The 15,425-nt window shown below is 42.6% G+C and overlaps 1 protein-coding gene across 5 annotated transcripts in view; it reads right to left on the minus strand.

Moving 5' to 3' along the window:
• The window catches only part of LOC128698978 (uncharacterized), a 254,009-nt gene that overhangs the window by 22,652 nt on the left and 215,932 nt on the right, over positions 1 to 15,425 (minus strand). The window contains exon 8 of one of the 5 annotated variants that reach the window (XM_070096944.1): positions 11,494 to 11,559. The exons of the other annotated variants lie outside the window; for them this stretch is intronic. Within the exon in view, the coding sequence (XP_069953045.1) occupies positions 11,497 to 11,559 (63 nt within the window). The 3' untranslated portion in view covers positions 11,494 to 11,496. The remainder of the gene's footprint in view (positions 1 to 11,493; positions 11,560 to 15,425) is intronic. 5 annotated transcript variants of the gene reach the window in all.

Here is a 15,425-nt window from a genome sequence, read left to right on the forward strand (position 1 = left end):
CCCCGGGTTTTCCCCCGTCTTGTGACCTGACCCCCCCAACCTCCTGGGACTTGGGCCGGGCCTACCACAGTGTGTTTTTGTGTGTGTGTGTGTGTGTGTGTGTGTGTGTGTGTGTGTGTGTGTGTTGAGTTTTGTGTGTGTGTGCGTGTGTCGTGTGTGTAATATGTGTGTGGTTTTGTTGTGTGTATTTTATTTTTGTGTTGTGTGTGTTGTGTTGTGTGTGTGTTGTTGCTTTTTTGTGTTTTGTGTGTTATTTTTGTTGTTGTGTGTGTGTTTGTATTTGTTTATATATTTTTATGTGGGGTTGTTTGTTTGTGTGTGTGTGTTGTGTTTTTGATTGATTTAACCTTTGTCCTAAAGGTGTTGTGTGTGTATTTGTGTATTGGTTTTGCGGGTATGGGGGAGGGAGATACTTTTAAAACATACCAATAATTCCCAAAAAATAAAAAGTGGAAATTCTACTAAGGGGCAAAACTTTTATAGGTTCCCGCCCGTGTGTGTGTGTGTGGGGAGGATGGTTAGGAGGGTTTTGGGGGGGTGTGTGTGTGTGTGTGTGTGTGTGTGTGTGTGTGTGTGTGTGTGTGTGCATGTGTGTGTGTGTGTGTGTGTGTAATTATGTGTCTTTGTGGGTTTTATGTGTCTGAAAAGTGGTGGTTTTGGGTTGGGAGGGGTAATGTAACCGTGGTGGGTTGTGTCCCCAACCTCTTGTGTGGCCCCACCCTCCTGGGACTTGATGCTCACCTACTTACAAATGTTTGTCTTTTACCTGCCACCTGGGTTACAGTAAGTTACTCGCCTTTTTTTCAATGGATTACCCGTTGCTATTCCTTAATGAATACTTGGAATTTCCTATTCTTTATCTGCTATGATTAGACCATTCACATTCAACGGCGAATTGGGGAAACCCGGAACCCCACCCAAACAACCCCTTGGGGGGGATTCAATTTCCCCGGGGCAGCTGTGGCCCAACCCTGTGGGGTTAAACCCGCTCGATGTGACGTCTGGGGGTGATCCACCTCAATTTCTTTTTGTTTAAAACACCCTATTCCTGTATTTTCTCTCACTGGTCAACGATTTTTTACTTTATTATCTTTCTTGGGTGACACTGGACCAAGTCTTTTACCACCCACACTAAAACCCGCCCACTCTGCCCCACTCGTTTTTTTCTAGATCACTTACAAAATTTTGGCCCCCCCACCAAAAACCCTGTGGGTCCCGGCAGATTAAAAAAAACTTCCAATTGTTCACTCCCCGACACGCTTTAAACCCCCTTTCAGAACTCTTGGGGAGCCCTCAAAAAAACTTATATTCCCAGGAGCAGGAAGGGGTATTCATGGGGCTGCTCTGTTCCCCCTAATTGTACTCACCCAATTTTTGGTTTTCAGGGGGCCCGGGCTCGCTCCTGGCCCCCCTCTTCACCCGATCGCTCTGGATCCCCTCTCTCTCTGCTTCCCGGGGTTTTTTCATACCCTCTTCTTAAAAATTTTGTATGGTTTCCCCCACTACTTCACTTGCTAGGCTATTCCCCTTGCTGGCAACTCCCGACTGAAGAAAATTCCCCGTCCCCGTGGCTCGTCTGGGCTTCAGCTTCCCGTTGTGACCCCCCCTGTGTCCCCCCTCTGGAACACCCCTTTTCTGTCCCTTGTCTATTCCCCCACAGTATCTTGTTAAAAGGTTTTCATGTCTCCCCTGACCCTTCTGTCCTCCAAAAAGTGTCAGTCCGATTTCCCCAACCCTTTTTTTCTAAATTCGACATTCCCCGAGCTCTGGGGGCTAGCCTTGTTGCAAACCTTTGCCCCTTTTTCCCAACTTCTTGACTTTCCGACCAGGTTTGGGTTTTTCCCCTGGTGCTGCCCTCAGTATGGGCCCAACCCAAAACGGGGTACAAAAATTTAACGATTCCTTTTTAAGGTATGGGCGTATTCTCAAAGGTTTTCCAGGCGCCCCTTTCTGGGCCGGTTTTTTTGGTTGAATTTTGCCTCCCCGGGGATGTGCTCGGGGTTTGGGCACCCAGGGCTTTTTTCCCCGAAATGGGGGGCCCCTTTTCTTTGTCCACCCTTTCCCCTGTCTGGGGTCTTCTTTGCCCCCCCCAATCTTCCCTGACTTTTTCATTTGGCTGGATTAATTCGAAAAGGGTTCGGACCCCCATGTCCAGCCTCTCCCGGTCTCTTTGCATCCTGCCTCATCCTTTGTCGATTTAATTCTTCTCATCGCTTCCCGTCATCTGCGAACAGGGACACCCCGGGGGTCTATTCCTTCCATCATTTTCGTTCACATATATCAAAAATGCACTGGTCCTGGGGCAGCCCTGTGGGGCCCCCTCGTAACAGGCGCCCCTGTGATACCTCTTCACGTACCCCTGACTCGTTGCTGCCTCCCTGTCAATTTTTCCCTTATCCCATTGGGGGCCCTTCCTTTTACGTGTTTCCTGATCCTCCAGCTTCTGCACCCAATCTCTTGTGAGGGAAATGTGCCCAAAAAGGGCCCTTCCCCGCAGTCTGGGAAAAAAAAAAAATCTACCAACCCTCTGTTCTTTACTTCTGTTACCTTGTCCTTAAAAAATCCCTGAGGGTTTGTGATACAAAATTCCTTCCATGAACCCCTGCTGGTTTTCATTTTTTAATCTTTTTCCTTTCCCGGTGTTCGACCCTCTCCTCCCCGATAATCTTCTCCATGACCTTGCACACATTTCATGTCAGAGACACAGGTCTGTAGTTTAGTGCCCCTCTTTCTGTTTCCTTTCTTAAATATAGGACTACATTAGCTGTCTTCCCTTTCTCAGGTAGTTGCCCAGTTTTAAGGGATTGTTGAAGGTTTTGGTTAAAGGGACACACAAACATCCCCTGCTCCTTCTCTAAGGACCCATGGGAGATGTTGTCCCCCATCCCTTTTAAAGGGGTCAAAAGGGCATAAACTTCTTCACCTCCTCCTCAGTTGTTCTTTTGTCATCCCAAAACTTGTTGGGATATTCCCCTTGATGTTCCCCTTTTGTTCTGTCTTCCCCAGCCCTTCCTGTCTCTACTGTAAAAAATTCCTTGAATCTCTTTCCCCCCTCCCCCATACCTCCCGATCATTTCCTTTGAGTTCTTGTGAGTTTTTTTGTGTGTGTGTGTGTGTGTGTGTGTGTGTGTGTGTGTGTGTGTGTGTGTGTTAATTTGTGTGTAAATTTTGTGGAGTTATTGTGGGTTTTATTATGTGTCAGAAAAATGGGGGAAATTTTGCGTTGGAGGGAATGTGGAGTCTCGGGGGTCCTTGCCCGGCCACAACCTCTTTGAAAATCCCCACGCTCCTGGGACTTAACCCCCTGTGTGTGCGTGTGTGTACTCACCTGGGTTTTACTCACCTGGGGTTGAGGGTTTCGGGGTCCCCCGGGCCGGCTCCTGGCCCCGCCTCTTCACTAGTACTGGGGCCTCTCCCCAGGGCCCTAAAGGGTTTATCAAAACCCCCTGCTTAAAGCTAAAATTTGGATCCCCCGCCTCCCCTACATCGCTTCCCCCAAATTTCCATTTCCCACTACTCCCGTGGCTGAAAAATGCCCCAACATCCCCCCCGATTCATCTGTTTTCTTTTGCTTCCAACTGTTCCTTGTTACTGTGTCAATCTCTGGAACATCCCGTCTTTTGTCCCACCTTGTCAACCCCTCAATTTTTGTTGTCGTTATCATGTCCCCTTCTCTCCCCGTCCTCCCCTCTCTCTCTTGTCTTACTGCTGTCACCATGTCATAGAACTCCAGTAGGTTTGTGACACAGGATTTCCCGTCCCTGAAACCATGCTGGCTGCTGTTGATGAGATCATTCCTTTCTAGGTGTTCCACCACTCTTCTCCTGATAATCTTCTCCATGATTTTGCATACTATACATGTCAGTGACACTGGTCTGTAGTTTAGTGCTTCATGTCTGTCTCCTTTTTTAAAGATTGGGACTACATTTGCTGTCTTCCATGCCTCAGGCAATCTCCCTGTTTCGATAGATGTATTGAATATTGTTGTTAGGGGTACACATAGCGCCTCTGCTCCCTCTCTCAATACCCATGGGGAGATGTTATCTGGCCCCATTGCCTTTGAGGTATCTAGCTCACTCAGAAGCCTCTTCACTTCTTCCTCGGTTGTGTGCACTGTGTCCAGCACTTGGTGGTGTGCCCCACCTCTCCGTCTTTCTGGAGTCCCTTCTGTCTCCTCTGTGAACACTTCTTTGAATCTCTTGTTGAGTTCTTCACATACTTCACGGTCATTTCCTGTTGTCTCTCCTCCTTCCTTCCTTAGCCTGTGTGTGTGTGTGTGTGTGTGTGTGTGTGTGTGTGTGTGTGTGTGTGTGTGTGTGTGTGTGTGTGCTCACCTAATTGTGGTTGCAGGTGTCGAGACTCAGCTCCTGGCCCCGCCTCTCCACTGATCGCTACTGGATCCTCTCTCTCTGCTTCCTGAGCTTTGTCATACCTCTTCTTAAAACTATGTATGGTTCCTGCCTCCACTACTTCACTTGCTAGGCTATTCCACTTGCTGACAACTCTATGACTGAAGAAATACTTCCTAACATCCCTGTGACTCGTCTGAGTCTTCAGCTTCCAGTTGTGACCCCTTGTCCCTGTGTCCCCTCTCTGGAACATCCTATCTCTGTCCACCTTGTCTATTCCCCGCAGTATCTTGTATGTCGTTATCATGTCTCCCCTGTGTGTGTGTGTGTGTGTGTGTGCTCGTGCATGCTGGCTATCAGTATGAGCCCCACTGTGGAGGTTCATGCTAACCTCACTATGGTGTATAAGTATACCTAGTTGGATGAATCTTATTTTAGCCAGCTGGTCCAGTGGCTTGAGTGTTATGACTCACTTGCCATGAGTTTTAACTCCACCCGTACCATGGTTTAACAGGCACAGGCCTTCGAGTTCCTATCATCTCTTTTCAAGTGGATCTAATTAAGGAATTTTGCCATTCCAGTGGAAGTCTGAAGTTGTCTTCCTTTTTAACATAGGGCTCATGAGGGTGTGATACGTCCCATTATAAATACAATTCTTACTTGCTCCATTTGCAAACTGGTGGAACATAATTAATAAATGCAAATAGACACTTCTTTGTTCAGATGAACCAGCCTTTTTCCCAAACTTCTTTCAAGCTGAAGGTGTACCACATAGCTGTGTAGTTACCAATATGTACATTCTTCCTAACAACCATTAATGTGCTTACCTCGGTTGTCCTTCATAGGCTTTGGTCTTCCCCATGAGGATGCTTTCCCCATTGTTTGGTATACCCAAAGAGGGACCTTTAAATGGTTGCCAGAATTTATTTTGTTTCTTATCCAACTTTTCGTTATTTCGCTGATAACAAGTCGAAAGAATTTAACGACATGTACTGGAATAGGGAAGCCATACAGGCATAAAATAGGGTGTGGAGTGATAGGGAGTTGTGTCAAAGTTCTTGAATTTATTTCAACAATGGAAAACCTAAAACTGTATGAGGTGACCCAGGTGGTACCATGATCGATAGCATTTTCATGTTCATGTTTATGTAACGTTTGGCAGGACGAGGCCTGGCCTGGGACTTCTCCATGCGGTAAGATAAGATGAGATAAGATTTCGTTCGGATTTTTAACCCCGGAGGGTTAGCCACCCAGGATAACCCAAGAAAGTCAGTGCGTCATCGAGGACTGTCTAACTTATTTCCATTGGGGTCCTTAATCTTGTCCCCCAGGATGCGACCCACACCAGTCGACTAACACCCAGGTACCTATTTGCTGCTAGGTGAACAAGACAACAGGTGTAAGGAAACGTGTCGAAATGTTTCCACCCGGGCCCTCCGTGTGTGAAGCGGGAGCTTTAGCCACCAGGCCACCGGGCCACCGACACGGTGACATGGTAGTAGCTCCCGAAGGAGTGTCAGAGTTTGTAAAAGTGATGTACCATTTACAGCCCTATGACAGGGGCACGGTGAGCATTCCTGTCAAGTGGAGTACCGTTTACAGCCCTATGACGGGGGCGACAGCATACCGGAGAATGTCCATAACAAATTGATAACCCAAGCCTGCGCAAGTGATGGCAAAGTTGTCAACATACAAAGATAACCAGCTACTTGTGAGAAGAACTGAGGCAAGATTATTAATAACTATCAGAGCTGGGTAGTATTAAGGATGCATCCTTACAGAACACCATCTACTGGCACAAAGCTCGGTGGCTTGGTAGGCAACTCTCTCGCCTCACACACTGAATGACCGTGGTTCAATTCCCGGCCAAGTAGAAACATTGGGAGTGTTTCCTTACACCTGCTGTCCCTGTTCACCTAGCAGTAAGCAGGTACCTGGGTGTTAATTGACTGGTGTGGGTCGCATCCTGGGGAACAAGATTGAAGGACAGACACTCCTCGATGACGCACTGACTTTCTTGAGTTATCCCTGGGTGGCTAATCCTCCGGGTTAAAAATCCGAACAAATCTTATCTTAACACTAAAGTGTCTCCCTGATAGAAAATTTGTGAGAATGGTACAGTAATTTCACTCATAGGCCTAAGCAATAGGCTTGTGATAATATGTTACAAAATCAACTAGTAATTTTTTCCAGATAAGAAAAAGACAGATAACCAAATGGTTATTCACAAAGGCATTCCGAATATATTTATCAGGATGGAACAAGATCGAAAACCAAACTGATGGGAAGAGAGAGAGAGTTTCGAGTCTCAAAGCACCAGACGAAGCCTTTATTAACTAGATGCTCTAACATTGTATAATTAGCAATGGAGCTATGATATGTAAAGCACACAGGGTGCTCGATTTAAAAAAAAAAGACGTACTGCAGTTTTCCGCTGCAGGGGTCAATGCACCATTGTACCATATCTAGTTGAAAAGGTGTAAGGGTAAGACAGTTGCTGTGGGATGCTAGCGCTGGAGCATATAGACATGAATATCATTTAGTTCTACTGTTGTGAGTTAGCACTTCAACTTCAAGAGGTGAAGGCGACATTATAAAAATCATCATATGAAGTCCAGCAAGGTGGTCTCCCAATTTAGTTTCGACTAAAGAAACAAAGGCGGGAGTAAATGAAGTCTCTGCGAAACACGAGCTTACTGACATCCAACTGTTGGAGAGACTTCAACAGTCTGATAACTCATGAAATCGTAATAACACGATTCCAAACAAACCACGATACGGGTGGGGTTAGAACTCATAGCAAGTGAGTCGTAAAACTCCAGGCAAGTGTGTAAGCCACTGGGCTAGCTGGCTACAATAAGTTTCATCCAACTAGGTATATTTATACATCATAGGGACGTTAGCTTGGGCCCCACTGTGACCATAAATGCAAGTTTTTACAGATAAATCTCTCTCTCATGTCCCCTCAAAGACGTCAAAGCCATTTGTTGTTGAAATATAGGCACACACCAACAAGATTGCTTGGAAGTTCACATAATGCAACAAGCATGGAATTTTCATTTTGGTTTTATTACAAGCTAGATGTTCCGTGGTATAGTTGTACTACTAGCAGCCCCACACAGTAAAATTCTAATGAATATCGTGAGCCCAGTTTAGAGACCACAAAGGGATGCAGTTACTATAATGTTTGCAGGAGGTGCAGGGAATGATGAGCATAGCTGCTAACACAACTGAAGCACGAAATGATGTAATAACTAGTATTTATGGAAAGCAGGAGAGAAGCATGACGAGGGGCATGACATATAAAATGTTCAGTCTGTGCATTCCAGCTACTACCAAGATCAGCGAGAGGAGAGGTGGCAGGTGTAAGAACAGAAGGTAGCAAGAAAAGGAAAATGATCACTCTCGTGAAGATTATTTGTTATAGCCCAGTCGCATTCTACCGCTATGGAAATTGAGCAGATTGATAGATCCATACACGAGTGTGTGTGTGTGGTTACAAGGTTATGGGGCTTATAGGGCCATTTATCAGCTATAGCTGATCTCTACAGTCACAATGTGACTCAGTCCAGAGCAGATGATGAGATAAAATTGCCTAATGAAAGGAGCAGCATAGGTAAGAATGACAAAGTTTTACATATCAGGTACAGATAAGGATCGTGAAGGAGAAATACAGATTAGGGCATGTAATATTTATGAATAAATAGAGGTGGGGTGCAGTGTGGTGGAGTACGAATGGAAATTCAAGAATGTGGGGTATCATTGCGAGGTGATATAGTTACGATTTTAACAGAACATGGCCAAGGATGGAAAGTCTGTCTTTTTTGTATAGTTTAGGTTCTTGCTGATACATACAAGCGAGAACTGGGAGATCGACATCTGAAAGCTCTCCCCAATTCCCATCCTCTGTGTTACAGCTATATAGGCAAGTATGAGGTGGCTATAGACTACGGTAGTCAGTGAAGTCAATATGTGGTGGTAAAGGCACTGTGGTAATGAGAGATATGTGTATAGTAGGTTGTTGATCATTAGAAATATGGTGCGAGGTAATTGAAAATGTTATAGGGTTGGAAAGTGCTCACAGAATGAGGAGGGAATTTACTATTTAAATCAGAGTTGTGTGATAGATTTATTCATTTAGATTCCAATGACTGTTCTGTGGGTTCTGTGTCTCAAGGATGTATTAGTTTATACAGCCGAGATAGAGCCGGCTCTTTACATCTTGAGTGGGTTGGAGAAGTGTGTGAGGAAGCATTTCTGTGACTCAGATGTAGAAGAGGTCAGAGGATGTGTTTGTATATCAAAAATGAGACGTGTAGGGATGATGGATTGATAGAGGTCTCGGGATATTTCTTTTTGGAGGGAGGGGAGGGGGAGTGGTTGCCTTTGAGGTTCTGGTGGGAGCGTAACAGAAATGACGGGAAATCTGTGGCGTCTGAGGTGTAGTGAAAGTGATGCAAGAAAATCGCTAGAAAATCGCTAGAAGTTGAGAGGTCAGGTTGCTCTGGAGTAAGAGATACATAGTAATTTATCTTACTGGTGTAGTTTCTTGGCTTGATAGTGTGATAGGCTTCCTTCTCTTTTAAATATTGTATCTTACTTTCTCTGAGGAAAAATGGGCACCGGGATAATACGAGGGGTGCATTTCATTATAATTTAGGCGAGATCGATTATGATCTGCCTCTCCGCAGATTGGGTATGTTTCCAACAGAGAGTGGATGGGGTTTGAAACCTTATCAAACTAGTCGTAAAACCAGCAGACGAGTGCACTAACCACTGTACCATGACTGTGATAGACAAAACTTTGCTAGCTGCTACTGACTGTGAAGGGAAAGCAAAAAAGATACCTCATAACACCGGACCAGAACTCGCCAATAACAAATACATAGTTCCCAGGTAACCTAACAAGTAGTGACCTAGCCAACGCCTTAGTCAAAACAAAGATTTGTGTCGCAAACATAGCCTTCAGTACCATCAGAGACTTAGCCAAAACAAAACAAAAGGCGACTAAACCAACAAACGCCACTGCAGGGGTCTTGCACCATACCTTGCAGAGAATGTGATAAACTTACACAGGAGAAACTACCTGGGACATAAATAATAGAATAAATTACCAAGGATATGCTTGCCAGATTAACGACACTAGCAATGAGTGCACAGTAGAGTACATCGTCACTCATGAAGCCACCTTGTAAGCTTCGCTGAAGCATGATTAGTACTCAAAGAAGCAAACAGACATAAGCTGTGCCCGGAATCAGTTTTAATTACCGATACCAACACCATTTCACTCAAGTTAGAGGTCTTTCACCATCTCCAAGACATTAGCAAAGCTGATCTTAATTAACACAGCCTCACCTGAGATTTCAACCCCTTGCTGGTGACATCACTCTTAAACCACGAACCAGGTGGTGTCTGAACCAATAGCGAGTGATTCGTAAAACACCACGCCAGTGCGTAAGCCACTGAGCCGGCTGGCTCAGTGGCTTACGCACTTGCCTTGGTTTTACGATTCACTCGCCGCTGGTTCAAACCCCACCCGTTTCGTGGTTTGTAATCGCGCTATTATGATTTCCTGAGTCATAACACTTCCCTGCTGCAAACTATGCTCAACACTCTTCACATCTTTATAAACCTCTCCTAAACCACTATATAACCTCATGTTTTACTTGTCTCTGTATAAATTTATCAAGTCCCTGGTAAACGAAATATCTAACAAAACACCACGATGCACACATTTTCATTAACATCATACTGTCGGTCCAATTTATCATTGTATACATGTACAACTCTCTTGCCGCCATGTCATTACCACTGTTTCTTCACCTGCTGGCCACTAGGAGTATTCTAGCCTTTCCACTCTTCTTCATCAGTCTTTGTGTGCTTTCTCAATATGTAGCATTAAAAACTGTATATTTTACTCTTACTTTAAAACACATCACATGGCAGCACAGTCTTCAGGTCATTTAAAGAGAGTATGTTACATAACTGACCTGATAATGAGTATACTGGAGTGAATGTTGGATGGTACATAGTGCCAACAAGTAAAGAATAAAAAAGCACAATACTGTGTCTGGAACAATACACTTATAACCTGAAGCTAGGAGACTGAAAATTATGACATTTCAGTCTGATTTGGATCATTAACTAGTCACACAGAAGCACGAAGGGAAGAGAGCCAGAAAGTATACAAGAGGGGAGGGAAGCGGGGGACTGGAGTGGTAGAGTAGGAGGTCGTAATACTATTAGTGGTAGTAGCAGCAGTGGTAGAGGTGGAAATAAGAAGTAGTAGTGGTAGTAACAAAAGAGGAAGAGCAGTGTTGGTTAAGCTCTGTTTTTATTACTACTACTAGTACTACTATTACTAGTATTACTACTACTAGTATATACTATTACTGCTAACTACCACTATTACTACTACGACTACTACTACAACCACTGCTGCTCCCCCCTCCCGTTCAACCACTCCTGTTCCCCATCCCGTCTCGTATATCTGCTCCCATTCCTTAACACTTCTCTGTGTGACTAGTTAATAGTCCAAGTCGGTGTGAAACGTCATCATAAGTTTCAGTCTCCTATGTGTGGGCTATTAGTGTACTACTAGCACATATCATGGAAAGACACTTGGTGCAGAGTAATTCTTTATACTACATGATGCTTCACTCTGGGTAGTTTCAATATTGTAAAAAGACACGCACAGCAAACAGACTTTTATTAGTGAGATATTTCACCTACATAAGGCTTTATAAAGTACCTTATAAAAGCTTCATGAAGGTGAAATATCGTAATAATATTCTCCTTTTGTGCTGTATGTGCTCTTTTACCACTTGATAAAAGCTCTACCCAAAGTGAAACATAACCTATAATGTAGTTTACTCAGTTTATTCTGTACCAAGTGTTTGGTCTACTAAACTAGAGTGATAAGAAATATATAAATAACTGAAGTATTGTACTGTAGTCTGATGGTCAAGAAGGATGATGGTATAATGGCGTGCATGACATATAGAGTATAAATAAGCATATAAAACAATGTAAAACACAGAGCTGACTTCATGAATACAATATGATGTGGCACAAAGATAATACAGCAGTGAACAAATTAGCACAAGTGACGTGACACAGAGATGACATGAAAGTACCCGCCCACCTGTTAAGGGCCATCCTTGATGTGAGAGGTAGAGGGCTGAGGTTTGCGTGGTGAGCCAGGCGCGCCCTGTGGCATGCACACCCACACGCATCAGTAAAGCAAATATTAGGCTCTAAGCTATGTTGTATGCTAAAAGCACTTAGACAAGTCTTGCTCTTAAAGAAACTTATGATTCATAGTAACCTCTCTGCCTCCTAAAACAACCTCAGTTATATATATGTATATGTATATTTAACACGCTGGCCGTCTATCACTCATATTTATATTAGTTGCATTGCAAACGGGAAAATGTTTGCATAACACTGAGGAAGTTTGTAGGAGTCCAAAGAATTTGTAAAATATTTATTGCTATAAAACTATGCTCTAATATCATGCAAAATATTATTTCAAAAGTGTGAAAATACTTCTAGTATTTCTACTAAAAATCATTTTGACTAGAGTGCATAATAATATTTACATAAACAAACCTACCAATATATGCTACATAAAAATTTTCCTAGCTCAACTCATTCATAGAAAGCCAAGCTAAATGAAGTAAGCTAAAAGAGCAAATAATTCTTCAATTCTTAAAATGCTTGAAAGAAGAGGAAACTTGTTATCTTGAGAATTCCAGTAATAATTATTAAACAAAATATATATTAAAAGGCAAGCAGTAGTCTGTTTAATGTCTACACATAAATCATCAATGATCAGGAGGTTGAAAAATAGTAGAATCTATGGGATAAAATGTACAATTTTGTCTAGTGTATATCTACTGTAATTCCTGCGACAATTGACTTGATATCTCAATCAGTAATTGTTGCCTATTTTTATTTCACTCATGTTAACTAGTGCATTTTAATACCACGAAAAATATTATATTACAAAAATTTTGACAATAATTATGTTGGGTATTATTTATGAGAGTAGCCTTTATGGGAATATTCATGTTTGTGAAATTTTAATGAATATCTTGGTTAGAATTTTTTCCCAAAAGATCTTGATAATTTAAGTAAAAATCCTATAAATACATGCAGAGTGTGATCAGGTGCCTCATTCCATGTTTAGGATGAACTGCTATGTAATCCAGTTTTCAATACAACTTTGTGGGCTAATGATAAGTGGTCTATGTTCATGTTTCATTTCTAGACGTCAGCTGGATAATATAGGTGTATTGTTAAGCATTCCACTCTTCACAGACAGTGCAAAATTTCTACTTTTCACAATCCTTTCATTCATCACTGTTGTCCAGTGAGAATTTCTTTTAGCAAAAAAGATATTGTATGAAGTAAGTATATAGGGCAACCCATTGCAATGCCAGTAGTCACTGGTACATTGATTACGCTTCAATGTTATGCTTATGAAAATGAATTCATCAACCGTGTGACCAATTCGTAACTATTGTTAAGTAATTCTGCAAATAGTTCAATACTATAACCTGCTTAGCTAATGAAATATTGAACAAAAATGCACAATACTGTGACTAGAATAATATAGCCTTACCACTATCACTACTTTTTCTTCCTCTCTTGGTCCCGTCGCTTGCCTCCCTCGCCTACACATACTGGCTCCCTCACTCTTTTGTATGATTATAATTATAACCATAATTTTTAAAGGGGTGGAGGGGTAAGCCACCGGAGGACCTCGGTCAGATAACCAAAAGCTCCAGCGGTGGGTCATCATATGACTAATACCCGCGTCAGGAAGCACTTGTCCTATTTCCTGACAAACCTTACCTAACCTAACCTCTTTTGTATCAGGGTGACTTTGTTTATGGTCCAAGTCGGACCGAAACGTCGTCGTAAACTTCTCTCTCCTATGTGCGGGTTATGTAATGAAATATTGGAACAGTCCCTGGACACATTATGTGCTGATGTAATATTTTGACTACCACCCACAGGATGGGTTCACGATGTCTAGCAAACCGATCAAACTAATTTAAAATGATTCCAACAAAGTATTAAACAGTCTCTAACAGTCTCTTTGAACAATATTAATTAACTACAAACAACATTCCCTTTCTGCAACTTTTTTTTTACTGTGTATAAAGTGAATCAACACAGCTAACGAAATCGTAATAACACGACTGCAAACAATCCACAGAACGGGTGGGATTTAAACCCATGGCTAATGAGTCCTAGAATTCATAGGCCAGTGCGTTAACCACTGAGCCAGCTGACTCTAACAAGAATCATCCAACTAGGTATATTTCTATAAACCATAGGGAGGTTAGCATGGTCACAGTGGTGGCCCATGCTAACATCTTTATGGTGTATAGAAATATACCTAGTCGGATGAATCTTATTAAGAGCTAGCTGGCCCAGTGGTTAATACATTGGCCTGGGAATTTTATGACTCACTTACCATGGCTACAAAACCCCTTCATTCCGTGGTTTGTATCAACAAAGCTATATAACTCCCACAGCTATGTGTGACAAGAAATATTTAACGAAAAATACGAGGTCATCAGTGCAAAATGAGAACTGTAGATTAAGTTTCAGTAAATGCTTCTATTATGACACAGGAAAATAAATTAGAAAGCATGGAAAATTAATACGATATTGTATTAATTGTAATAAGCTTGACTTGATTTTGTAATCCATGCATGGTATAATGGCTTTTATTTAACTAATACCATACAGACTATAACTGGAATCTGGAAAAAAAAAAAAAACAGAGAGGAAGATAGAGACTGAAAGAGCATATGTATGTGTGTGTGTGTGTGTGTGTGTGTGTGTGTGTGTGTGAAATTGAGTGTGTTTTACGTATTTTGTTGAATTTTTGTGTTTGTGTTTGTACTCGTACGTACTCACCTACAAGTGACTGACGGGGTCTAGCTCTAGCTCCTGGTCCCACCATTTAGCTTGCCACTAGCCACTCTCACTCCCTCCTATACTTATAGGCCCAATCGTATATGCTCTTAATTAAAACTACGTATGGAATCTGCTTCCACCACCTCTTTTATGAAAATCATTCCACTTCTCGACCACCATGAGACTAAAGAAATACATCCTAACATCCCCGTGGCTCATCTGTGTCTTTAACTTCCAGCTTTGTTCCTGAGTACCTATAGTTCACTTTTCAAACAGCATGTTCCTGTCTACCCTACCAATTCCTCTGAGTATTTTATATACTGCTATCCTATCTCCCCTGGTTTTTCTGTCATCCAGTGTTGAGAGATTTGATTTCATTAGACTAGTTCCCCATATCACTTAGTCCTGGAGCCAGCCTCAATGCATACTTCAGAGATGCAACTGATATCAGTCCCATCTGGAATGCTATTCACATAAATCAGAAACAGTGCTGGTCCAAATATCGATCCTTGGGAAACCCCACTAGTTTCTCTTCTCCATTCTGACAATAACTCTCCGCTTCCTTCCCATAAGGAACTCTTTTATCCACCGGAGTCCATTCAGTTATTCCTGCCTGCACCTCAAATATCTTCTTACAGTCTAAGAACATGTAATCCACCATCTCTTTCCCTCCTGTCTCACAGAACCCCAACAGGATGGTTTGAAAATGTTTGCTACCTCTGAAACCTTGTTCTTATTGTTATGAAGTCACTTCTAGAACATAAGAATATAAGAAACAAGGAACACTGCAGCAGGCCAACTGGCCCATGCGAAGCAGGTCGAAGCACGTCCAATTCTCCCACCGGCTTAAGCCAACGCCCTAACATAGTCTTGTCAGGTCACATTCACTTAAGGCATCTGGCCTAGTAGCACAAGCTAGTCAGGTCCAACTCACACCCACCCATACCCACTCATATCTTTACCTAGCGTGTTTTTAAAACTACACAACGTCTTAGCTTCTATGACGGTACTCGGGAGTTTGTTCCACTCATTCACAACTCTATTACCAAACCAGTGCTTTCCTATATCCTTCCTGAATCTGAATTTTTCCAACTTGAAGCCATTGCTGCGAGTCCTGTCTAGACTAGATATTTTTAGCAC

The sequence above is a fragment of the Cherax quadricarinatus genome, chromosome 55 (assembly GCF_038502225.1).
Source record: "Cherax quadricarinatus isolate ZL_2023a chromosome 55, ASM3850222v1, whole genome shotgun sequence".
NCBI classification, from domain to species: domain Eukaryota; kingdom Metazoa; phylum Arthropoda; class Malacostraca; order Decapoda; family Parastacidae; genus Cherax; species Cherax quadricarinatus.